The sequence below is a fragment of the Neoarius graeffei genome, chromosome 9 (genome assembly GCF_027579695.1).
Source record: "Neoarius graeffei isolate fNeoGra1 chromosome 9, fNeoGra1.pri, whole genome shotgun sequence".
Lineage (NCBI taxonomy): Eukaryota > Metazoa > Chordata > Actinopteri > Siluriformes > Ariidae > Neoarius > Neoarius graeffei.
The window spans coordinates 34,489,875-34,517,112 of record NC_083577.1 but is presented as its reverse complement, the minus strand read 5'-3'; the positions used below and the strand labels follow the sequence as shown (position 1 = coordinate 34,517,112).

The 27,238-nt window shown below is 43.9% G+C and overlaps 1 protein-coding gene across 1 annotated transcript in view; it reads right to left on the bottom strand.

The window, feature by feature from the left end:
- The window catches only part of ccnyl1 (cyclin Y-like 1), a 49,799-nt gene that overhangs the window by 430 nt on the left and 22,131 nt on the right, over positions 1-27,238 (bottom strand). Inside the window, exons 3-9 of the mRNA XM_060929330.1 lie at positions 22,056-22,090; positions 21,873-21,973; positions 19,911-19,946; positions 19,753-19,804; positions 12,371-12,490; positions 6,337-6,503; positions 58-220 (exon numbers count right to left, since the gene is read on the bottom strand). Coding sequence (XP_060785313.1) covers positions 58-220; positions 6,337-6,503; positions 12,371-12,490; positions 19,753-19,804; positions 19,911-19,946; positions 21,873-21,973; positions 22,056-22,090 — 674 coding nt within the window. The remainder of the gene's footprint in view (positions 1-57; positions 221-6,336; positions 6,504-12,370; positions 12,491-19,752; positions 19,805-19,910; positions 19,947-21,872; positions 21,974-22,055; positions 22,091-27,238) is intronic.

Sequence of the window (27,238 nt, the reverse complement as noted above, 5' to 3'; positions counted from 1 at the left end):
TCAAATTGAGAGTGTAACAGGTGGCTTGAACTGACTGACTGACTGACTGCTCCTTACCTCGAGTTTCTGAGCGCGCTCGTTGCTCAGAGGCTCCAGAGGGAAACTCAGGTTGTTGTCGTCGGCCAGCGAGCGCAGATCAAAGTAGTACTTGGCGTAGACGCTAGCCGGAACGTTGATGTTGAACTGCAGAAGCTCCAGGAAGTGCCGCTCCATCTCGTTCCTGATTAAACGGTTGAAGAAAGGATGAGAGGGGGAGGAAAAAAAAAATCTCTAATTTTCACAACACGATCAACCAAAACATGTTTGAATCTTTACACAGGCCCACTTTACACGGGGACGGTCTGAAACAAAAACGCAAAAGTCCGGTTTCGTTCTCACTTTTTTCCGCGTCTACACGACCGTTTTCAAGGAGGAAATCTGCGTCTATACGGTGACGCATAAATGTGTGGAATTCAATTGGATGTGCATGCCAGGCGGCTAGGTGGTGCTGTGAAAGACCTCCGCTATGTCTGCACGCATGCACAACGTCTTCCGTCTTGTCTGATCTGCACATCTGCGCCGCGAAAACTTTGACTACTCTGGCTATGGTAAGTAAGAAAGTAAGTAAAAAAGTAAGAGCATGCTATACCCGCCTCTGTTCATTAACGGTATATGTGCAGATTCGGTATCGATGTTCGAAGGACTCCTGGACGTTTATTAAAGCTGCCAGAGCAGCTTGAAGGTCCGTTGGATCGATGTAATCAGACATGCTCTTACTTTTTTACTTACTTTCTTACTTCCCGGGCTGGCATGTACAGTATATGACATATGTATGACGTAAACGCGTACCCGACGTGAGCAGATCCGAGCAGAGTTTTGTGTATTGGGTAGTTTAGACGGATATGCAACGGGGGCTGTTTTTAACTTATCCACTCTGGAAGGCGTTTTCAATTTTTTCCGTTTTTCAGCCTCGGAAACGCCGTCCCCGTGTAGACGAAAGGCACTTCCGATAAAATATTTAGTCGTTTTTACCCAACAGCGTCCTCGTGTAAACGGGCCCATAAATAACAAGTAGGTCTGTGCAAGACTTTTCCTCCCCCCCCCATCTACTTATTTCATACGACAATGCAAGGCCAAGTATTCTTCCCTTTCAGAAACAATTTTGCTCAATTCCACTGTCACGCTTTATAAGGTCGTGTCTAGAGGGCAGAATGGCACCGAAATAACTAATTCCACAAAAATGCCTCCCTTCAAAGTGATACAGCGGTCAGCTACATGGTGAAGTTGGGTTCGTTTCTATAATGTCACGCCGTGTCCTAAACCACATCAGCAAGTCTGCTTCGTTAGTCATCGTTAGACAAACTGATGCGGTGTCATTACGACGAGAAGTCATGGACTAACGGTTAGAGAAGCAGCTTTGGGACCAAAAGGTCACCGGTTCGATTCCCTTGACCAGCAGGGATGGCTGAAGTGCCCTTGATCTAGGCACCGAACCCCCAACTGCTCCCCAGGCTGCTCTGGGTATGTTGTATATCTAGAGATGAAAGTGGAGCAAAGGAAAAAAAAAAAACCTGAACTTTTGAAAGTCAAAATAAGATATGGGGGGGGCAACGACCCCTGAAAGTATTTTAATAACATAACACGCAAAAGCCTGCATTCTAGTGCATTTTAGTACTTATTTTCACTAAAACAAGTTATAACTTTTTAGCCTTTTTCTTTCATGTACATTAATGATTAACATGTCAAAAATATCAAATTTAATTCCCCGAGTTAATGAGTAATTTTCAGGAGTGCATTTAGAAAACGCGGTGATTTTCCTGCTACACAGTTCATTACTTTGAAAAAAAAAAAAAAAACGACAGTTGAAGGTAAACTCAGCAAAATCCCAAACAGCACTGTTAAAAAGTAAAGGTCTGTTAGAGTTTCTAAAGCTTTCAGGTTTCAATGTTGGGGACACTGAGCCTCGTTTATCAATCTTTTAGTAGAGTTTAGCTTCTGCAAACGCATAAGTGAACTAAAAATTTCCAATTCATATTTATGTGAGTTGAAGCCAATTGTTTACATTAGTTCGCATTGTCTGTAAATTTAAACACCAGTGAATACCACATTTCTCATGTAAATCAGGGGCGTGGCTAGGATTTTTCAGGGTGTGTGTGTCTCTCTCTCACACTGACTGGCAGCCTGAGTGCATTATGTAACAAAAAATAATCATTGCTAGTTTTAGGCAGCTTAGAAACCGACTCTTCCATTATTGTGGTTTCTTCCACGTTTTCTTGATGTTGTGTTCTAGAAATGGCACTAAAACTTAGCTTCAAATCACAAAATGCAACTTTGATGGAAAAAAAAAAAAAAAATATATATATATATATATATATATATATATATATATATATATATATATAATAAATTGCTTACCTCTTTTGACGTCAAAAGGAGGAGGAAAGTTTTACTTGTTTTGACATGGCGAATTATTAACACAAGAGAAAATACTCGTAATTCGCAACTAAAAAGACTGCAGCTACACTGGCAGCTTGAACAGGCTTTCTAGTGCGATTGTGTTGTGCTTGCACAGAACGGTGTCAGTCCTGCGCGCCTTAGCACGTGCACCTGAAGGCGCACGCGCCTAACGAGCTCCAGCACGCGTGCCGTTAACAAAGAACACCTGTCTTTAATCAATGAACTACGTTTGGGCTATTTAAGGACCGCGCCCATGCAAGGATGATGCGAAGTTTTACGCCACGTCTAGGAACGCAAAAAATCCTAAAAATAAATTGCTCCATTCGGAAAACCGGAGATTTCCAAGAGTTTTGTCAAATATCCGGATTTCCGGAAGACTTTCATCCCTGTATATCGTTCTGGATAAGAGCGTCTGCTAAATGCCCATCACGTCATGCTGTCCAAATTTGGTTTTTCACCAAATTATTCCTTTAACTGGTAACTATTCCACATCAGTCATCTCATCCGGTCATGATTACACATGCAAAATCTCCGAATACACCCGTGTCAGAGCCAATCCAATATGGAATTTAATATTGCACTTCATTTACCACACCTGATTTAAACTCATCAGCTAAACGCGTCTTTGTGCACCAAGCATTAGCAGGAAAACACTTCTCTGAGGGATGGTGGCTCTTAAAGACTTCAGTCAGGACTTGAGACACTGTGCTACGTGAGATTCTGTCCAGTTGCCATTGCGGGACGTTTAGAGTGAGCTGGACACCAAATCCTTCACACTCACGTCGCTGTCCTTTACAAACCCTACAGCAAATTTAGCAGCATTCCTCCTCCTCCTCCTCCTCATATGCGCTCTCTTCTCTTGTCATCTCTGCACTTCTGAGAGACAGCGCCGTGAGCTTGTCGCCGTGGAGACAGCAGCCCGGATGCTTCAGGGAAAAAGATACACGGGGCAGTATGGGGAGAAAGCGAGGGCGAGGGCGCTACTGGTCGCCAGGGGCAACAAATGGAGTGGGCGAGAGCCTGGGCCATTATGTAGGGCTGTTGAGAGCACTCGAGTCCGACCGGCACAGAGACTCACAAAGCCAACTTCAATAGACAGGATGAAAATAGAGCCGATGGAGCACAGGGCTTTGGTGGAGACGAGAACGGGCACATGGCCTTGCGCACACGCGTGTGCACACACGCACAAAACGGAGAACAAAGTGTGCAAGCAAATACCAAGTATAGCTCATATTTATAAAAACAGGACACGGTCCATTTGTCAGCAAGTACTGTAAGGAGAGGGGAAAAAAAAAAAAATTATATACATTATTCTGGCGCCTTCTAAACTCAAGCGTGGTGACACGGAAGTCAATAATCAAGGGCGTGAACAAGGTTGCTTTAGGTGGAACAACAACAAAAAAATGCGATTTATGTAATAACTTTTTCGCTGAGTCAAATTTCTTTGTCAGCTCCGTAACCGGAAGGAAATACAAAATTCGTCAATGTCTTTCTTGTACTTCCCGCAATACAATATATTTAGCAACTTGCCGTAAATGTAATCTCCAATATGTTGGCTCTTATACTACAGAGTTTAAAGTACGTTTTCGTAACCATAAACTAGTATGAAAAACAACAAAAAAAACATGCGAAGTAGCCAAACATTTTAATCAGTCTCCCCATAACTTGAACGATTTTGAATTCATTTGTATAGAAACAATAGTCAACGCTGCTCAAGATAGTTTAGACAACGTGCTTCTAAATAGGGACGCGTACTGGATATCATAATTGTTTACTTTAGCCCCTTATGGGTTAAACAAGCGAAAAGAATACAAATCTAAAAATCGCATTCTTTTTAATAATATTTAATTATTACATTTTGTAATTAGTTTATTTTTGTCTTTGTCTTTTATTTTGAAGTGTATAGAATTCACAATTTTGCATATATAAGACCAAGCCCGGGCGGCACGGTGGTGTAGTGGTTAGCGCTGTCGCCTCACAGCAAGAAGGTCCTGGGTTCGAGCCCCGTGGCCGGCGAGGGCCTTTCTGTGCGGAGTTTGCATGTTCTCCCCGTGTCCGCGTGGGTTTCCTCCGGGTGCTCCGGTTTCCCCCACAGTCCAAAGACATGCAGGTTAGGTTAACTGGTGACTCTAAATTGACCGTAGGTGTGAATGTGAGTGTGAATGGTTGTCTGTGTCTATGTGTCAGCCCTGTGATGACCTGGTGACTTGTCCAGGGTGTACCCCGCCTTTCGCCCGTAGTCAGCTGGGATAGGCTCCAGCTTGCCTGCGACCCTGTAGAACAGGATAAAGCGGCTACAGATAATGAGATGAGAAGACCAAGCCCACAGCACTATGTAGTTTTTTACGACACTGAAGAAGGCCGAAATGTTTGTTGAGAATAAATTTTTAATAATGTTCAAAAGTTGGGTGTCTGAAGGGGTGTTCACACGGCAGCTTTTACTCCGGTGTAGCACCGGGGCTGCCCCGGTAGAGCGTTCACACGGTACAAAGTTATACCGGTGTAGCCCCTGAAAGCTGCTTAAAGGAACAGTCCACCGTACTTCCATAATGAAACATGTTCTTTTCTGAATTGAGACGAGCTGCTCCGTACCTCTCCGAGCTTTGCGCGACCTCCCAGTCAGTCAGACGCGCTGTCACTCCTGTTAGCAATGTAGCTAGGCTCAGTATGGTCAATGGTATTTTTTGGGGCTGTAGTTAGATGCGACCAAACTCTTCCGTGTTTTTCCTGTTTACATAGGTTTATATGACCAGTGATATGAAACAAGTTCAGTTACACAAATTGAAACGTGGCGATTTTCTATGCTATGGAAAGTCCGCACTATAATGACAGGCGTACTAACACCTTCTGCGCGCTTCGGCAGCGCATTGATACCGTCACTCCTGAGTGCAGCTCGTCTCAATTCAGAAAAGAACATATTTCATTATGGAAGCACGGTGGACTGTTCCTTGAAACCGGTGCAAATCTAACCCTGCTCGGGAGGTGGTTTAAGAAATTTACTCCGGAGTAAATGCTAGTTTGCGGGGCAGCACCGATATAAAACGGGACGTCGGAACGCTACGGGGTAGACTCGCTACCTGTGAGGAGAGTTGATTACATACGGGCATTGCATAATTTGCATCCTGGTATTTTGCGCTTCCAAAATGGCGAATATCAACGACAACAGAACTGCGTGTCTTCATCCACGTTGTTTTCCCGGCGCTTGGTGATGCCATGACAACCGTCCACATGGCCATGAACGACACGAAGTCGTCGATTTGTTGCCGAATGAATTGTAGAATGCGTTGTTTTCGTGCTCTCTTGTACTTGCGCAACCTTTCCTTTCTCTCTTTTACGGTGCCTGATAGACCACAACGTAGAAAGTTTGTCTGGAGAAGTATAAACCATGGTTTTTCGATATATCAATCACAAACAAGGCGGGAAAAGGAAGTACATTTTCACGCATGCGCATATTTCATTTCCGCATTATTACTATCGTACAGCACGGTCGCAAAAACTGCCGTGTGACCGCAAGTGGGGCTGCACCGGTGCTAACACGCTTCTCTCTAGTAAGCAGGGTTGTGACGTGTGAACGCTCCACAAAATTTACACCGCTGTAAGATATATCGCAACAAAATACATCAGTGCAGCATCGATGCACATATGTGCCGTGTGAACACCCTCAAAGTAAAATGTTTCTATTCTACATTATATACACACACAGTACTTTGCTAAAGGAAATTTAAAATCATGTAATGTTTCTGCTCATTTTTTTTAAAGGGTGCCAATAATTTTAGAGTCAGTAATAAGGAACATTTGATTTGTACTGCATGGCACAAAATGATGGGGGCTGATAGGTGTGTGCTGTGTGTCTTAGTACAAGCCCTCAGCCCCCCCTCAACCACACACACACACACTCACATGTCTTCAACAGTGATGTCTTTGAGGATCTGGCAGTAGTCTACGTTCCACACGGCCTGATCATCCCAGACTTTGGAGGCCAGTAAGATGGCACCCAGGACGATTCTCTTCCAGTTACACGGGCAGATGTCCATCTCAGCATACGTCAGCAGCCGCTCTAAATACACCTGCAGCACGTAGTGGGGAAAAAAAAAAAAAGTCACAACCCAATGAGAGTAAAACGACATGCACTCTGTTTTGTATTTTACTTACAACATACGCTCTACATGTTCACGCTTACGCTCTACACATTTTCTCTGCTGCATCATGGTTTGGCTCAACAAAGTACAGTGGGGCAAAAAAGTATTTAGTCAGTCAGTCACCAATTGTGCAAGTTCTCCCACTTAAAAAGATGAGAGAGGCCTGTAATTTTCATCATAGGTACACTTCAACTATGAGAGACAGAATGAGAAAAAAAAAAAAAAAAAAATCCAGAAAATCACATTGTCTGATTTTTAAAGAATTTATTTGCAAATTATGGTGGAAAATAAGGGCGGCACGGTGGTGTAGTGGTTAGCGCTGTCGCCTCACAGCAAGAAGGTCCTGGGTTCGAGCCCCGGGGCCGGCGAGGGCCTTTCTGTGCGGAGTTTGCATGTTCTCCCCGTGTCCGCGTGGGTTTCCTCCGGGTGCTCCGGTTTCCCCCACAGTCCAAAGACATGCAGGTTAGGTTAACTGGTGACTAAATTGACCGTAGGTGTGAATGTGAGTGTGAATGGTTGTCTGTGTCTATGTGTCAGCCCTGTGATGACCTGGCGACTTGTCCAGGGTGTACCCCGCCTTTCGCCCATAGTCAGCTGGGATAGGCTCCGGCTTGCCTGCGACCCTGTAGAAGGATAAAGCGGCTAGAGATAATGAGATGAGATGAGATGGTGGAAAATAAGTATTTGGTCAATAACAAAAGTTCATCTCAATACTTTGTTATATATCCTTTGTTGGCAATGACAGAGGTCAAACGTTTTCTGTAAGTCTTCACAAGGTTTTCACACACTGTTGCTGGTATTTTGGCCCATTCCTCCATGCAGATCTCCTCTAGAGCAGTGATGTTTTGGGGCTGTCGCTGGGCAACACGGACTTTCAACTCCCTCCAAAGATTTTCTATGGGGTTGAGATCTGGAGACTGGCTAGGCCACTCCAGGACCTTGAAATGCTTCTTATGAAGCCACTCCTTCGTTGCCCGGGTGGTGTGTTTGGGATCATTGTCATGCTGAAAGACCCAGCCACGTTTCATCTTCAATGCTCTTGCTGATGGAAGGAGGTTTTCACTCAAAATCTCACGATACATGAACCCATGCATTCTTTCCTTTACACGGATCAGTCGTCCTGGTCCCTTTGCAGAAAAACAGCCCCAAAGCATGATGTTTCCACCCCCATGCTTCACAGTAGGTACGGTGTTCTTTGGATGCAACTCAGCATTCTTTCTCCTCCAAACACGACAAGTTGAGTTTTTACCAAAAAGTTCTATTTTGGTTTCATCTGACCATATGACATTCTCCCAATCCTCTTCTGGATCATCCAAATGCTCTCTAGCAAACTTCAGACGGGCCTGGACATGTACTGGCTTAAGCGGGGGACACGTCTGGCACTGCAGGATTTGAGTCCCTGGCGGCGTAGTGTGTTACTGATGGTAGCCTTTGTTACTTTGGTCCCAGCTCTCTGCAGGTCATTCACTAGGTCCCCCCGTGTGGTTCTGGGATTTTTGCTCACCGTTCTTGTGATCATTTTGACCCCACGGGGTGAGATCTTGCGTGGAGCCCCAGATCGAGGGAGATTATCAGTGGTCTTGTATGTCTTCCATTTTCTAATAATTGCTCCCACAGTTGATTTCTTCACACCAAGCTGCTTACCTATTGCAGATTCAGTCTTCCCAGCCTGGTGCAGGTCTACAATTTTGTTTCTGGTGTCCTTTGACAGCTCTTTGGTCTTGGCCATAGTGGAGTTTGGAGTGTGACTGTCTGTTTGAGGTTGTGGACAGGTGTCTTTTATACTGATAACGAGTTCAAACAGGTGCCATTAATACAGGTAACGAGTGGAGGACAGAGGATCCTCTTAAAGAAGTTACAGGTCTGTGAGAGCCAGAAATCTTGCTTGTTTGTAGGTGGCCAAATACTTATTTTACCGAGGAATTTACCAATTAATTCATTAAAAATCCTACAATGTGATTTCCTGGATTCTTTCCCCCCATTCTGTCTCTCATAGTTGAAGTGTACCTATGATGAAAATTACAGGCCTCTCTCATCTTTTTAAGTGGGAGAACTTGCACAATTGGTGGCTGACTAAAAAAACTTTTGCCCCACTGTATATCCTATGCTCAACATAGTCCTATTGGTTCATGACTTTTCAGACACCCTGTAGATAGAACATAGGCTGTGTCCGAAATCACTCACTCGTTCACTCCTCCCTACTCACTATAATTCCCTAGAATTACTATCATGAGCTCACTGGTAAAATAAAAATAAAAAAAAGCCTTTCGGACACCACTCCGCCGCGCCATTATTTACGTCATTGCTGTTGCACAATTAAAACGTGCCATTTCAGCCGGCTGGTGGGTTTTCAAAATAATAAATACATGTGTGTTTTTGTGATAAATCCATATTATACTGAGCGCATTTCCCACGTTAATCAATGCAAAAGTTCCTGCATCTTTCAGTTCTTTTAAATCAAGGCTGAATACTTTCTTCTTCGCTGCTGCCTTTTATTAAATCAAATTTGAGGCTTTTGATTAATTCCTCGCTCCGCACTGTAACTTATTCTTGCGTTTTATCTGTCTTGTTCTATTTTAGCTTTTCTTCTATTCTCTTACTATTTTTAAAAGTTGTACTTGAACGGCTGTTTATAATGCGTTTCTTTCTCCGTCCATTCACCCCAACACACTTTTTTTTCCTTTCTTTCAGCACGACAGCAATGCATGATGGGATATATTGCTTGGTTAGTGACAATCAGTTGTACACTACTTTTCACAGTGCTTTGTAGGATACTATGAGTGCACTATACAATAGGGTGCATCAGTTGCCCCCTAAAAATGAAAAGTTCCTCTGATCATGATGCATTTTTGTTTTTATGTTCCTTTTGGTAAGAAAACACACTGGGTGAAATATTTTGACAAAATTCAAAAGTTTAATGGTGGCACCAGGAGCTCAAAGTTATGGAAAAAGCTGCTATTTTATGACTTTTATGACAAAATTTCGATCACTTTTCATGAAACATTATGGCACCTTATAGAGTATACCAAATATCTTAGATACACATTTTTAGTACATATTCTAAATATATTATCAAGCACAGTTTGAGTTTTAGCTGTTCATTGAATCATTGTTCAACTACTTTTAAACAATACAAATGTATTATGAATCACATTAACGCTTCTCGGGGCGGCACGGTGGTGTAGTGGTTAGCGCTGTCGCCTCACAGCAAGAAGGTCCTGGGTTTGAGCCCCGGGGCCGGCGAGGGCCTTTCTGTGTGGAGTTTGCATGTTCTCCCCGTGTCCGCGTGGGTTTCCTCCGGGTGCTCCGGTTTCCCCCACAGTCCAAAGACATGCAGGTTAGGTTAACTGGTGACTCTAAATTGACCGTAGGTGTGAATGTGAGTGTGAATGGTTGTCTGTGTCTATGTGTCAGTCCTGTGATGACCTGGCGACTTGTCCAGGGTGTACCCCGCCTTTCGCCCGTAGTCAGCTGGGATAGGCTCCAGCTTGCCTGCGACCCTGTAGAAGGATAAAGCGGCTAGAGATGAGATGAGATTAACGCTTCTCGATCCCTTGCAAAGGTTCTTAACATGATCTCTGGGTCACAAGGAATCAATAAATGGAGTCCAACATTGTGATTCAAACCTTACGCGAAAACATAAAATAAGCGTTTTTTGGCAAAAAATGAACCTCATGGTGCCATCATTAGACTTTTGAATATGGTCAAAAAATTTTACAGGATGTCTTTATTGGTGAAAAGGAACACCCGAACAAAAATGCATCAGATTTTATGAAAGTGAGGGCAACTGATGCACCCTAATATACAAGGTGTAATAATTCTCACTATAGACCCCTTTCACATGACGTCACCGCGCCGCGAGATTTTGTTAGGCGCCATATTGGAAGACCAAGTACATGCACTCACAATATAAAACAAAGTACGAGCGAGAGTAAAGTGACATGATGGATGATAATTCTGGTTATGTGAGTGCATTACCAGCTGCAGAAAGGGCACGGTATGTGGAGAAACTGGCTGTGATTGATGGGTTTGACCCATATGATAAGACTCGGGGCAAGGGAGAATGGAAACATAAGGAGGACCGGACACCAATTCTGCCATCTGTTTGCTACCCAGACATTGTAAACTATTTGTTGTTTACACCCAGTGCTTGAACTATGCCGATATTTTCGAGGGGCCCCTTTTTTTCCCTTGGGGGTGTGTGTGCTTGCGCTTGTCTCGGAGCGTGGATCTCCAAACACATGAGAAGCCTATCTTATGCACATATCACGCGGACTCCACACACGCATCGCGTCTGAAGTCATAACTCATCAGGGGAAATCGTGTCCGCATTGGCATGTTCAAAAAACAACCTCGCGTCAACAATGATACCACACGCAAGAAAAAAAAAAAAAAAGTCCGGCTACTCAACAACCAACCTGGCAGCAGCGAGCAAGCCCCAAACCATCCTAAATTATTATTAAATTGTAGAAGTCTGGGAGGCTTGCTCCTCATACAGTTATCAACTTGGGGCCAATTTAGCATGTTTTAAATCTGAATTTCTTGCGTTTGCTTACCTCAAAGTGTCCGCAGATCATGCACAGACTTATCCATTATATCCACAGTTTTTTGCCAAGTCTCACACAGGTTTCTTTCAAGTCTACTGTTGGGCCAATAAATCATAAATAAAACAGCTCAGATTTGTTTAAATCGTTTGCCACTCCACTTTATTCTCGTGGGTTCACATACCGCTGCCGTTATTTCCCCCAATCACGAGTTTGTTGGTCTTCCAAAATGGCGCAGGATCTGTTTACTTCCGGTTTCGGGTGACGTCAGTGAAAGGGGTCTATATATTTGGACAGCACTACAAAATGGCGAACTCACTATATAGTCCACTATACAGTGAGTGATTTCAGACAGGGATTGTGTGTCCATTTCCTGTCATGCTTCCAATACTGAGACAATCTGGCCTGCTCTGATAATGACAATCTGCTGCCCTCTAGTGGACATCGGCAGCATCTGTTTTAAAAAAAAACTATAATAATAATAATAATAATAATAATAATATCCAGAAACCACCACAATACAAAACTGTAATGGGTTGTAAGAAAAAGTTGACTTGTGGACAGTTTCTCTGTAAAGCAATTAGGTGTAAATATTTATCTTTCTCAAGGAAAAAAAAAAAAAAAAAGGCACCGGTATATAATTAACCAGGTTCCTTCTTTGGTCTACATCAAATTCGTATGAATCATACAGCTGTGTGATTTCATGCAGTCTATAAACCTATAACACTTTCACACTCATAACAGTAAATTTTCTTGAAAAAGATATCAGACATTTATTTATTTATTTTCTCTCTCTCCCATAATAATGTTTGCTTAAAAAAAAAAAAAAAAAAAAAAAAAAAAAAAAACCCACAGGATATCTTTGTACGATAAAAGTGTGCGTGAATGTTTCTTTCAAATCCTAGCTGTGTTCGCCATGAAAGATTACATGACCCTGCAACTGCACAGATGCCCGCCCATCTACAGTGAAACGCGATTTAAATTTCATATCCGTAATGATGGAACGAACCCAACCAATGGACCAAACTGGGTTTTAAATGAACATCTCGTTTTAGATTACACACTCTGCAACGTGCATAACCTGTGTGAGAAACCAATCCTCTGCTTCTTATCGTATACTATTGGGTTTGTCTTAAACTCGCTCGCAGTATGTTTACTCAGTTACTATGTGCTTATCATCACTTCCTGTTGTTCTCGCTCACTGATCATGTGGGACTTGGACCGTGTGCTGTATACTGGTAGCGCTCTTACCAGTGTGACGATGGCACACTCGGCGGTGAGCTGAGCCGCGCTGAACAGCGTCCTGACAAACCGGTAGATGAGTTTGTGTTCAGGGTCTGTGCGCGAGTAGTCGTCAGGAACTTGCTCCCTCTGCAAATGACACATTTTAAACGGATGTTAAAGTGTAAAGAATTTCATGAACACCTGGGAGTGAACTTTTTAAGGTTTGAGGTAATAGAAAATGTACAACACAGTATGTGAAACACCACGAGACATACCACTACCACTCAGGTCGATGTCTCAGGACAACGAGAATGATAACGCCAAACGTTCGTATCCAACATGCTAGGTTCCAGCTCGTCGATGTGTTGCAGGCCTGTGTCTATAGGGGTGTTCACACGGCACATATCTGCATCAATGCTGCACCGATGTATTTTGTTGCGATATATCTTACAGCGGTGTAAATTTTGTGGAGCGTTCACACGTCACAAACCTGCTTACTAGAGAGAAGCGTGTTAGCACCGGTGCAGCCCCACTTGCGGTCACACAGCAGTTTTTGCGACCGTGCTATACGATAGTAATAATGCGAAAATGAAATATGTGCATGCGTGAAAATGTACTTCCTTTTCCCGGTTGTCATGGCATCACCAAGCGCCGGGAAAACAACGTGGATGAAGACACCAATGTTGCCAGATACTGCTGACGTTTCCCAGCCCAAAATATGTTCAAATCCGCCAAAATGCACTTAAAACCGCCCAATCTGGCAACACTGGAAGACACGCAGTTCTGTTGTTGTTGATATTCGCCATTTTGGAAGCGCAAAATACCAGGATGCAAATTATGCAATGCCCGTATGTAATCAACTCTCCTCACGTGTAGCGAGTCTACCCCTGTAGCGTTCAGACGTCCCATTTTATATCGGTGCTGCCCCGCAAACTAGCATTTACTCCGGAGTAAATTTCTTAAACCCCCTCCCGAGCAGGGTTAGATTTGCACCGGTTTAAGCAGCTTTCAGGGGCTACACCGGGATAACTTTGTACCGTGTGAACGCTCTACCGGGGCAGCCCCGGTGCTACACCGGAGTAAAAGCTGCCGTGTGAACACCCCTTATGAGGAGCGTGTTGACGAATGTTGACCGTGGTCTTCCATGTGACGAGGAACCGTGGGTTGGCTGCCAAGTGACTGTGTGGTGGACAGGCAACGACTTGTCTCCAAACACGTGACCAGCAAGATTGAGTCTACGGATTCGAATAGCATCAGAGACTTTTGGTAATTTACCATATAGCGTCTTCTTGTCAACTCTGTCCCTCCAGCTAAAATGTAGAACCTTCCTCAACATGCGGGTATAGGTGCCATCTAGAGACATCTCTTCCTGCTTGGTCAGCGACCAAGTGAAGCTTCCATACAGAAGGATCGTTTCAACAGTTGCTTGGAATAACTGCATCTTGATGATATTCGGCACATCACGAGTCCAGATTTTGTTGAGCTTGTGTAGAGATTTCCAGGCAAGGGCTTTGCAAGTACCGGTATACATCTCTCTCTCTTTGTTGCACCAACAGCCAAGGTATTTAAAATCTTGATCACCACCCTCAGTCAAGGCTTGATTTATATGCAACCCATCCATAGTGTGCAATGGTTGAACATCCATGTCGAAGTACATTGATTTTGTCTTGCCCGAATTGATCCTCAAGCAGACTTTAAAGGTCCCATGGCATGAAATTTTCACTTTGAGGTTTTTTAACGTTAAAATGAGTTCCTCTGACCTTCTTAAGTCACCCCAGTGGCTAGAAATTTCATAATGTGTAAACCAAACTATGCCCAACATTTGAGAATGGCGCGTCAAAACGGCGCGTTGATAAGCTCTTCCCTTTACTACGTCAGCAAGGGAGATGATCCCCACGCCCCCCCTCTGGATTCCCACCCACTGTATGAATTGCCTGCCCAGTTGTAGTGAGGAGACCATAGAGGACACAACAACATGGCACCACCTAAGCGAGCGAAACATGGAAGTTGCGCTGTACATGGATGTGACAACACAGAAAAGAGTCTGTTTTTACTGCCGACGGGAGAGCCCCTGAAGACGCAGTGGCTTAATTTTATTTACTCCAATAATACGCCGTCGAGTCTACCTAAGACGGTGTATGTTTGTCGGAAGCGTTTTCCTGAGGAATGCTTCCACAACTTGGGACAGTACAGGGCAGGTTTTGCACATCAACTGTCACTGAAGCCTGGGTCCGTACCAAGCATCCCTGCCGCATCAGCAACAAACACCGAACAAGTAAGCGTATAACTGTTAAGTCGTTTTGCCGTGTTTTAAAATCGATGCCACGTTAGCCTTGCAATGGCTACATTAGCTGTGCAGCTAACCGCTTCCTGCAGTTAGCCAGGTACTCTGCGCTACAAAACCAAAAAGCATGCAGCATGCTCTGTTATAATAGCCAATCAAAACAGTTTTTACAAAGACACCCACATTCTTTTTTTTAAGTCACTCGTTCATTTTATTTGTTTGTTTGTTCAGTAAAAACCCAAACATTTGTTGAATTTATTTTATTTCCTCGCGTCGCACCTTAATGACGTCAGCTCGCGGTATTTTTCCCTTCGCGGTTTGTTCCTTCTCTCTCGCCATAGTAAGACACCCACATCCGCTTGTTCTGACCCACTGGAGGTAGCGTCACAGTGCTGTTAGCCAATCAGAGGTAACACGTTTACATGTCATAAATATTAATGATAAGACCCGCCCCCACCCTCTACCCTTCCCCGCCTCCTGCTTCTCATTAGCAAAACGACGCACTGGGAAAAGCGCTGAAATGGGGCTTTCTCCCAGGAGGCTACATCTACGTGCCGAGGGTTCATTTCGAGAAAGGCTGCGGATATAACATCCGGAAACCTCCACGAGCCCGTTTAAAGCATCAACAAACCACCATGCCATGGGACCTTTAAGGCACTCAAAAGAGATGCTGACCTCTTCTGCTCCTCGGACCTGCCTGATCCATCCTGATGCCATACGTCTGGTTGGAGTCTCTCATCACATCGCTCCTGTAGGCATGGATGCAAACGGCGCGCCTTTTGGCGGATGCCGCCTTTTTCACGGCTGTCTGGGGGACTTCTGTGAATCGTGCAGATCCGATGAGTTGTTTTTTTTTTTGGAGGGGGGCGTTGGAGTGTCTGATTATAATTTCATCAAAGTAAATTCTGTATTAAAATTACTAAATAAGCAAATGCCGTTACAGTCCATGAAACATAGGAAGTATGAGAAGAAAACAGTAAATCAGAAAGCTGCGCATGTAAAGCCAATTGGCTGCACGCCATTATCTGCTGCTGGCTGCACTTCACTGCATGCGCAAGGATTTCCATCAGTCCAACGCAAGTTACGTAATTGGCTTTACGTGCACAGCTTTCTGATTTACTGTTTTCTTCTCATACTTGTACTTCCTATGTTTCATGGACTGTAACGGCATTTGCTTATTTAGTAATTTTAATACAGAATTTACTTTGATGAAATTATAATCAGACACTCCAACGCCCCCCCCCCAAAAAAAAAAAAAAAAAATTAAAAATTAAAAACAACTCATCGGATCTGCACGATTCACACAAGTCCCCCAGACAGCCGTGAAAAAGGCGGCATCCGCCAAAAGGCGCGTCGTTTGCATCCATGTACGGCCGCATACGGACAGTTGAAAGTCACACTTGGAGGACGCTCTGGACTCTTACAGTAATGCTTTTATGGCTGAGGACGACAGTTGACTTGCTAACTTTAGGACTGCAGTTGTCATGAACAGTTTTGCACTCAAGTTTCCATCAGTGAAGAGTTTATAACATCAACGAAACTGACTTCATGTTAAAACTGTTAATGTTATAGTCATGTTGTCTGTTGTTGCCCAAATGAGGATGGGTTCCCTTTTGAATCTGGTTCCTCTCGAGGTTTCTTCCTCATGTCGTCTGGGGGAGTTTTTCCTTGCTGCCGTAGCCACGGGCTTGCTGATTGGGGATAGATTAGGGATAAAACTGGCTCATGTCTTGGGTCATTCAGATTCTGTAAAGCTGCTTTGGGACAATGTCAATTGTTAAAAGCGCTATACAAACAACCTTGACTTGACACTCTGATTCAACAACATGAAGTAGTTGGCAAGCTTGGGCGATTTCATTCGACAGCAACACAATGTCATCAGCAAATTCCAAATCACAAATGGTTGTTGCAGGAATTGACCTTCTTCTGGTGCCAGCACGAGGGTGCAGGGTGAATCCAAAATCTACTTCCTTACCCTGAACGGCTTTCCAAAGAGCACAATCTCGCACAACGACAAAGAGAAATGGTGCTAGGGCGTCACCTTGCGTAACTCCTGCATGAATTTTGAGAAAAGTCCTGTTTCGCCATCGGGAGTAAGGACCTTTGCTTTCAGGTTTTCTGGATTGCGCAGACTAGACGGTTGGGTATGCTACAGGCTTTGAGAACTGCAAACATCGTCTGGTGATTGATACTATCAAAAGCTTTGCAGTAGACATCATGAAAGTGCATTTTAGTGCAAATCGCAGTAAATGAAAGATCACTACTAAATACTAAAACACCATTCCATCCACTGGATATGAGCAATCGTGCACTCCGATTGGCTACTCTACTACTAGGATATCAGCTCACATACCGCGAGTAGAGAAAAACCATGGCGGAACGCATCAAGTCAGATGCACCACTTTATCATCAAGTATTTAAAAGAAACAGAAATAGCTAAAAGAATAGAACCCCCCCACTCAAATACCTCCCATTCTACACTCCAGCCCAGTCGGTGGCGGTAATGCACCTTTAAGTTGGTTTGCCAACCACCAAAAAAAAAAAAGCAAAGAAGAAGAAAATGGCAGAGCGTGTTGCTGAACCAACCGAGGACAAAATAAAACCTCTACTTGAAAACAAAAGCCCCTGAAAAATACAAAAAAAAAAAAAAAGCAACAAAATATGGAATAAAAACTATCTGATGGGAACACGACATCTTTTTATTTTTAAAGAATTATTATTATCACATTTTTTTACAAATTGCTCCTGTCATTTTGCCAGTTTGTTTACATTCTAACAGGGTTTCTGCAGGCTTGAACAAGTTCAATTTAAGACTTAAGACCTTTTTAAGACCATAACAGGTTAAATTTAAGACTTATGCCGCACAAAAAAAATAAAGAAAATTGGGAGAGCCTGAATTACTTTCAAAATAACAAAATTTATCATCACTCACCAATGAACTCTTTACATCCCTAGGGTGCGCTCTTGCATTAATGAGGAACTAAAGTTGCAGTGGAGCCAAAGACATCCCGCAAATCACTTGAGGATGAGGCATCCGATTCCGTACGGTTTGTTTGTTGTAACGTTACAGTTCGCACGGAGTTAGCTGATACACCGTCTGGAGATGTGCTTGGACCTGACAACGGTGAACAAAATTGAGTGATGGCATGCGATTGTTGCAGACTTTTATGGGCAGCCTGGTGCCTCTCCGCTTTCGCGTGCGACTCCAGTGCCTTTACACCCAGGGTGCCGAGTTTGAGTGTTCTTTTGCACAATGTGCAGTATGCCTCAAACGGATTGTTTGGTACACGTTTTAACCAGTCTACGGAATCATTGCGTTCAAGCCAGCAGTCGTTAAAGGAGTACGCCACCCCCAGGTGAAATTGAGTCAGTCCCTGCAGTCCCTAGAGTTGGATGAGTGAGCCAAAGCGTTTTGTAGCCGACCCAGCCATTGCCCTGATCTAGAAACGCCCCGGTTAGCTTTAGCTTAGTCGCTGTAATCCGGCGTGTCCAGCTAGCATGTCGTTGCAAAAGTGAATCAAATAACTCAAGATTTTTTATAATTATTTCTCATGACCTGTACATTCACATCGAGTACACATCAATGCAAATTAACACGAAGGGATTTACTAGACCAATTTATATATGGAACTATTTTCGGCCACAGCACAGGCAATGCACCGCTGCAGGCGCAAAGACACCACGCAGCACCTGTCAGTGTCAGCCTAGTAGCCAGTGTTGCCAGATTGGGCGGTTTCAAGTGCATTTTGGTGGGTTTTGAACATATTTTAGGCTGGAAAACGTCAGCAGTATCTGGCAACACTGCTAGTAGCAGAGAACTTAGTAGTCACGCTGGTGTATTGACGGAAGTTGAGAGTTTTCAGGTGCTGCGTGGTGTCTTTGCGCCTGCAGCGGTGCTTTGCCTGTGCTGTGGCCGAAAATAGTTCCATATATAAATTGGTCTAGTAAATCCCTTCGTGTTAATTTGCATTGATATGTGTACTCGATGTGAATGTACAGGTCATGAGAAATAATTATAAAAAATCTTGAGTTATTTGATTCACTTTTGCAACGACAATGCTAGCTGGACACGCCGGATTACAGCGACTACGCTAAGCTAAAGCTAACCGGGGCGTTTCTAGATCAGGGCAATGGCTGGGTCGGCTACTAAACGCTTTGGCTCACTCATCCAACTCTAGGGACTGCAGGGACTGACTCAATTTCACCTGGGGGTGGCGTACTCCTTTAAACTTGCATTTGCCCATTTTGCTACAAACCGTGACAATCTCCCTCGCTTCTTTGAGGCTCTACTGTCTAAATGCGTGCGTACCATGCCCTGTGCATCACCATGCCAACTGGGCTAGACGCCGGATTCCACTGTGTCTCATTTGTAGTTTGCAGCGTAGCCTACTGATACTAAGTAGGCCTAGCCTATATAACTAATTATGAATATCACCAACGCATTTAACAAAAAAAAAAAAAAAAACGAATGGGGTAAATGGACGTAAGGATTTAAGACTTCACAAAATTACATTTAAGACCTACAATGCAAAATATGCTCGTATTTTAGACTTTTTAAGGCCTTAAATTAGGATTATCAAATTTTAGACTTTTTAAGACTCCGCGGAAACCCTGTTCTAAGCAGAAATTACTTTGTTGGACGTTTTGTATAAAAAAAAAAAGTTAAATCAAATTTGCAAAAAATAAAAATGCTCCGTTTCTCAAAATCCAGTGAATGTGGATAGAATAAAACAGTTATTCCACTCAATCTCGTCGTACACGGCTTACAGCCGACTCAGCGCTACGCACCTCGTCAGCCATCAGCTCATGTACGACTTGATTTTGTGGAATAACTGTTAAATATGCTCAAACCTTCTGCTGGTAAAAATAATTTTCCCTTTTCATAAAAAGAGTGTCACAAAAATGGAGAAAATGAGCTGTAAAAACAGCGCTACATCAGATGATTTCTATCTTGAGTTGAGTGACAGATTACGTCTTGCCCAGCCTCACGTACTGATATGCTTTAAATATAGCAGATGGAGATAAAGTGTAATCTCAGGCTGACTTTTAGTGAGCACAAGCAAACAAACTAAACCATCTGTCAGTCTCTGGTCCACTGGAGCGGCTCACAGGAGGACGCACTTACAGACAGAGGATGCTTCTTCTCATCAAATATGTCCAGTGATCTGTCAGAGTCCCTGTAGATATACAAGCGAGGATGATTCCCATATTAACACAGTAATATCTCGTGCACAATCGGCAATTTTTTCATTTAAAAAAAAGGTTGCATAAACTGTGACATACCTGTTTTTAATATGGTAATATATTGCTAAAGTAACACTGGAGAGACAGAGAGAGAAAAAAAAAAAACACAATAAATCAAGGCAGTTTATAAGTAATTGTGGTGTGACTTGTTATATTGTATGAGAACAGTCAGGCTTGTAATATTCAAGTCCAGGACTCTGACTCGAGTCCGACTCGTGCCCTAATTTTAAGGACTAGTGACTTGTCTTGGACTTGAGCATTAATGACTCGGACTCGTACGTTAACTGCACTCGGACTCGTAAATTGGAGATGAGGACTCGGATTTTTTCTTTATTTTTTTTTGTAACACAATATAATAATTTGGCGCAAGATATTTATATCTACATTAATTTTTATACTAATTTTGTGCAAGAGAATGCACATTCATCTGTTCATACATCATGTTCAGGAACAAACTAGCATTAATGGCGCTAAAATGCCTGGAGAGAAGCCCCGAGGATTGTCCGCTTTGCTTATACAGACTCCTCGTGCAGTGGGAAAAAATGCACTGCTATGTGTTCCATATGTAGAAGAACTATCGAGGAGACGACGGGGACGACCTCGAACTTCGCTCGTCATTTGGCAAAACTCCACCCAGAGAAGGAAGTGACATGCTATGTTCATTGCTGTGTTGATAGTGGGCAGGGCTTACTTGCTGAGCAATGAACTAGCTAGTGTTAACCCTCTCTCATGTTATTGGCCCTGTTGATAGTGGGCGGGGCTTGCTTGCTGAGCGATGAACTAGCTAGTGTTAACCCTCTCTCATGTTATTTGCCCTGTTGATAGTGGGCGGGGCTTACTTGCTGAGCAATGAACTAGCTAGTGTTAACCCTCCTTCATGTTATTTGACCTGTTGATAGTGGGCGGGGCTTACTTGCTGAGCAATGAACTAGCTAGTGTTAACCCTCCCTCATGTTATTTGACCTGTTGATAGTGGGTGGGGCTTGCTTGCTGAGTGATGAACCAACTCATGTTAACCCCCTCATGTTACTTGCTCTGTTGATAGTGGGCGGGGCTTGCTAGCGATGAACTAGCTAGTGTTAACCCTCTCATGTTATTTGCCCTGTTGATAGTGGGCAGGGCTTACTTGCTGAGCAATGAACTAGCTAGTGTTAACCCTCTCTCATGTTATTGGCCCTGTTGATAGTGGGCGGGGCTTGCTGAGCAATGAACTAGCTAGTGTTAACCCTCCCTCATGTTATTTGACCTGTTGATAGTGGGCGGGGCTTACTTGCTGAGCGATGAACTAGCTAGTGTTAACCCTCCCTCATGTTATTTGACCTGTTGATAGTGGGCGGGGCTTGCTTTCTGAGTGATGAACTAACTCGTGTTAACCCTCTCATGTTACTTGCTCTGTTGATAGTAGGCGGGGCTTGCTAAGTGATGAACTAGCTCGTGTTAACCCTCTCATGTTTGCCCTGTTGATAGTGGGCGGGGCCTACTTGCTGAGCGATGAACTAGCTAGTGTTAACCCTCTCTCATGTTATTTGCCCTGTTGATAGTGGGCGGGGCTTACTTGCTGAGCAATGAACAAGCTTTTTATCTGTAGACTATTAACTAAAACGGGGCGGTCGAGCAGGAACGTTAGTCCGACACAGTAGCAGAGACACTTTCACATAAAGGCAGCAACAGGCACCGTCACATGGCACGGGTGGAGTCTTGTTCTCGGACTCGACTTGAAATTTTCTTTAATGACTCAGACTTGAACACTGTGGACTCGGACTTGAGGTTTGGTGACTCGACTGCAACACCACACAGCTGTTAGCTTTATATCTTGAGGAACTGTGACTATGTGGACTGTGCCATGGAGTGAAAAAAAAAAAAAGGCAGCAATTCAACTTCATTGTTTCATCACACTCGCGCGCGCGTACACACACACACAATCACATGTGAGCACCACATCAACAGTAAAGACAGCTAGCAGTGAGAAAGCCTCCACACCGCAGCAGTTATTCAACTCACCATTTTATTGTGCTTTTCAGGTTGGGCTGGCTGACTGTACTATCATCGATGAATATCGTCGAGCAGGAGCTGTATTTTTTGGACAGGAGACCAGGAGAGACCTGAGACAAAAATCAAATCTAAGTCCACATACAGGAGCTTTCTCCGAGTTCACTGGAAGTGCAGTAAACTGAGCTGACTTACATGGTTTATATGATTGCTTTTCCTCTTGTCCCGAACTGAAAGAAAAAAAAGGGGGGGGGGGGGGGGGGGGTGTTAGAGTCCCTCACATTTAACTCACACATCACTACATTTTGTGTAACAGATAGATATATACAGATTCTCAGGACAGATTCAGCAATCATTTCCAAACTTTTTGTAGGTGGGGACGCCTTTAAGTGTAAAACAAATTTCACAGAGCGACTCAACATGGATTTATTTTATAAACGTGACATGAGCCATAGAGCCTTATTCCTGAACTGATAGTGGATGGCTACTTCATGGATGTGCTTATACAATTAAAAAAAAAAAAACAGTAAAAGAAAACACAAAATTGTTCCATGCCCTAAAACAGGTGGGGAGAGAGAGAATAAATAAATAAATAAATAAATAAATAAGCTTAACTCTTATGAATACAACATTTTATTACAAAGCTCTGGACTCCTAAATATAATAAGTTTGAAAATTGTGGATCGCAATTTCCACCACTGCAACTATTTAAAACTAAGGACCCCTTGGTCATGGCCGCCACATTAGCCGCTTTTTGACCAATAGGGAACAGGTTCTTGAACTGGCTCTGTTCAGGACTCTCTGAACCTTGGTGCCTGGTTACCATTACAATAGTGCTATTGTAATCCAGAACGGAGGGCGTTGCACAATTCACAACAGGAGTAAACAGCAGCAAGATGGCAGACTGCACCGATTACCTGCAAGCTTTTGTTCTGTTTTGACAGATGTGCGTTTTTGTTCCATTTTTCGTCTACAGATGTATCCTTTTCCGTTGCGTTCTGCATTCCTGTGCTCTGCTTCCTCTCCAGACTAAGGACGTGCCCACTGAGGTCATCACGGCTTGCACTGGAAAAACCAGCGAGACTTTGGTTCCACCTGGGAACCAAGTTTTCAGGGGCCGAACCTGTTTATTTTTGGTCAAAATGCTCTGAACGGTTCAAAATTTGGTGCATGAATCAGAACGGAACCCATTCCCTGCTGGTGGAAAAGGGATATTTGAGAACCGCTTCCTCAGACCTCAGTTTGAGAGCCACTGTGTACATTGATAACCAGCAGTAGCTGAAAATCATAGGTTTACCATTTAAAAAAAAAAAACGTCGCCTGAGAGCGCAAGCGACAGACACACACACACACACAGAGAGAGAGAGAGAGAGAGAGAGAGAGAGAGAGAGACACACACACACACAGAGAGAGAGAGAGAGAGAGAGAGAGAGAGAGAGACACACACAGAGAGAGAAAGCAAGAGACAGACACAGAGAGAGCACGCAAGCAAGCAAGAGAGACACACAGACAGAGAGCGCGAGTGCAAGAGACAGACAGAGAGAGAGACAGAGAGAGAGAGCGCGCAAGAGAGAGCAACCAAGAGACAGACACAGAGAGAGACACACACAGACAGAGAGCGAGTGCAAGAGACAGAGAGCGCGCGCGCGCAAGCAAGAGACAGACACACAGACAGAGAGCGCAAGCAAGAGACAGACAGAGAGAGAGACACACACAGACAGAGAGCGCGCGCACGCACAAGCAAGAGACAGACACAGACAGAGAGAGCGCAAGCAAGAGACAGAGAGAGAGAGAGCACGCGAGTGCAAGAGACACACAGAGAGAGAGAGCGAGAGAGAGAGACAGACAGACAGACACAGAGAGGGAGAGCGCAAGAGAGAGAGCAAGCAAGAGACAGACAGAGAGAGAGAAAGCAAGAGAGACACAGAGCGAGTGCAAGAGACAGACAGAGAGAGCACAAGCAAGAGAGACACAGAGCGAGTGCAAGAGACAGACAGAGAGAGCACAAGCAAGAGAGACAGAGAGAGAGCGCGCACGTGCAAGCAAGAGACAGACACACAGACAGAGCGCAAGCAAGAGACACAGAGAGAGACACACAGAGAGAGTGCAAGCAAGAGAGAGAGACACAGACAGAGAGAGCGAGTGCAAGAGACAGACAGAGAGCACAAGCAAGAGACAGACAGAGAGAGCGCAAGCAAGAGACAGACAGAGAGCGCGCGCGCACGCAAGCAAGAGACAGACACACAGACAGACAGAGAGAGAGAGAGAGAGACAGAGCAAGTGAGCGCAAGTGGGAGAGAGACAGAGAGCAAGTGAGCGCAAGCAAGCGACAGAGTGAGCGCAAGCAGGGGAGAGCGCAAGCAAGAGACAGACACACACACACAGAGAGAGAGAGAGAGAGAGAGCGCACAAGCGGGAGAGAGACAGACAGAGCAAGTGAGCGCAAGTGGGAGAGAGACAGACAGAGAGAGAGAGAGAGTGCAAGCAAGCGACAGACACACACACAGAGAGAGAGAGAGAGAGAGAGAGAGAGAGAGAGAGAGAGCACAAGTGGGAGAGAGACAGACAGAGCAAGTGAGTGCAAGTGGGAGAGAGACAGACAGACAGAGAGCGCAAGCAAGCGACAGACACAGAGAGAGAGAGAGAGAGAGAGAGAGAGCGAGCGCAAGTGAGAGAGAGACAGAGAGAGAGTGCAAGCAAGCGACAGACACACACAGACAGACAGAGAGAGAGAGAGAGCACAAGCGGGAGAGAGACAGACAGAGCAAGTGAGCGCAAGTGGGAGAGAGACAGACAGACAGAGAGAGAGCGCAAGCAAGCGACAGAGTGAGTGCAAAGCGGGGGAGAGTACAAGCAAGAGACAGACACAGACAGAGAGAAAGCAAGAGAGAGCAAGCGCAAGAGACAGACAGAGAGAGAGAGAGAGAGAGAGAGAGAGAGACACACACAGCACAAGCAAAAGACAGACAGACAAAGAGAGGGAAATATAATAGACTGGTACCAAAATCCAGAACTGTGACACCCAAAGGCATTTTTGAGACAAAGTCGGCAAACAGTCTTATTTTGTCAATTTGGGTGTGCCGAATTCAAATCTGCAATATGCCGAGCTCTATCTGACCTCTGTTGACCTCTAGAGGTCATTGAACTTTGGGCCTGTAAACGTCTCAGCTGAACCCAGTTTCTCAGCTTTCTAAGGAATGAAATGTACTAAAATGATTAATGAAGTTAGCAAATGGCCTTGTTTGTTAAATGTTTGGGTGCTGAATTCATTTTTCATTTGTAAAACGACATATGACCTCTGATAACCTCAAGGTCATTAAACTTGGCCTATAGGCCTATGCATTTAACGGCATTTTTAAACTGACTTTACTCCCCCAAAAAGAATATGAACAGACAAAAAACAAATAGAAAGGAACAAATACAACATTAAATGCCAGTCCATGTACATGTGACTTACTTTTCACAATGAGAATGCCTAGGCGATCACCTTACATAACATTGCATTACATTTAGCGGTTATTGTTTATACAAAGCTACTGAAAAAAGGACAGATTCAGCAGCATACAAAATGTGGGGGCATACAGGGTATACAGGTTAATCAGGGTTAGTATATATGAGAGTTTTTTTCTTTGTTGTTTTTGTTTTAAACGGGGTAAAGCCTTTACAAAAAACAAACAACAAAGAAAAAAACTCTCATATATACTAACCCTGATTAAGCTGTATACCCTGTATGCCCCCACATTTTGTATGCTGCTGAATCTGTCCTTTTTTCAGTAGCTTTGTATAAACAATAACCTCTAAATGTAATGCAATGTTATGTAAGGTGATCGCCTAGGCATTCTCATTGTGAAAAGTAAGTCACATGTACATGGACTGGCATTTAATGTTGTATTTGTTCCTTTCTATTTGTTTTTTGTCTGTTCATATTCTTTTTGGGGGAGTAAAGTCAGTTTAAAAATGCCGTTAAATGCATAGGCCTATAGACCCTTTTCAGTCACGTGACCTTCGTAAACGCGACCACCATTTTGGACATGTAGCGGACTTCGGCTCGAATTGGTTTGAATGCGAGGAAGGCGACAAACGGAGAACATACAAGAAAAAAAAAAAGGAGCGAGATGCAGAAAACACCTTCGCTATCCAGCGACGTAGGGCATTTACAGGGCGAGCAGAGGGAGAAATAACAACAGTAACGACACATTAGCAACGCCGTACAGAAATAACGGTTTATGGCACAGACCTTTTCGGTTCTCGCTCATCTAGCTGCTACAATGACTGCTTAGACTGCAACAATAATACCGAACACACATTTAAGTATCCGTCGTAAAGACGTGAAACTCGTCGAGTGACGAGTGTGTTCATTGATAAGCTAACACAATCTAAAAGTAGACATACCATCACACTGCCCTGGCGCTGTGTACAGTTTACCTTCTACAGTTTGTGCACTCACTATTTGCCATTACTTTCTCCAACCGTTGTTACAGATTACAGGGAACGACCTGGATTTAAGAGACAAATACATGCTCCTATTGTTTTGAACACTTATTAGTAGGCAGTGCTTAATTTGTAAAGTGGGAGGTCCCGGAGCGCAGAGGATGAGCGGCTCCGGTGCGGAAAAAAAGGGGGGGGGGGGGGGGGGGGGCGCTGCGCTTCTGGGCATGTTTTGTAATAACACTGCAAATTAAGTTCATCTGCAGATATTTTGTGGATATCGTTTCATGAGAGAAATCACCAACAAGGCAGATATCAAAATCAGACATTAACACTAAATAAACTTGCATTTTTTTATTTAATTATTTGTTGTTTTTTTTTTGTTACATAGTCAAAAGAGGTGTCGGATCACCGGATCCAGTGTAAATAGCTGCCGGAGCCAACGCCCGAGGTTCCGGAGCGCGCTCCGGCTTGCTCCCCCCGTTTGTAGGACACTGCCTCTGATCTGTCCTACAGTCTACCAACAGCAAAGGAACACAACGCTAGCTAATGTCGTTAGCTAATAGCTACTACAGAAGAACAAAGAGGTTACAATGGGTTATTTTAGCCTGTTTGGTTACACACTCGCCGCCACAGAATGTTAACAGCAATGTAATGCCTTTTCTGGCTAATTTTATTCGTCTTACCTCCAACAAAGTGGTCACTACACAAGCGCTGGTATGCCGAGGGCTGCCAATCTTTCCTGTTTATGGCCGCTATCCATTTTCTCCGTCGGTCAGCATCTACCGGGATCCGATAAAATGATAACCCTTGCCTTGTTTGTTGATGGTTACTACATCCAGGTGCACAACAATATAGTGGCATGATGGAAGTCTTGCTGAAAATAAACACTTTCTTTGCTGCTGTTCCTCAATGCTGGCTGTGGTAAACTACTCGTAGTACATGTCCAA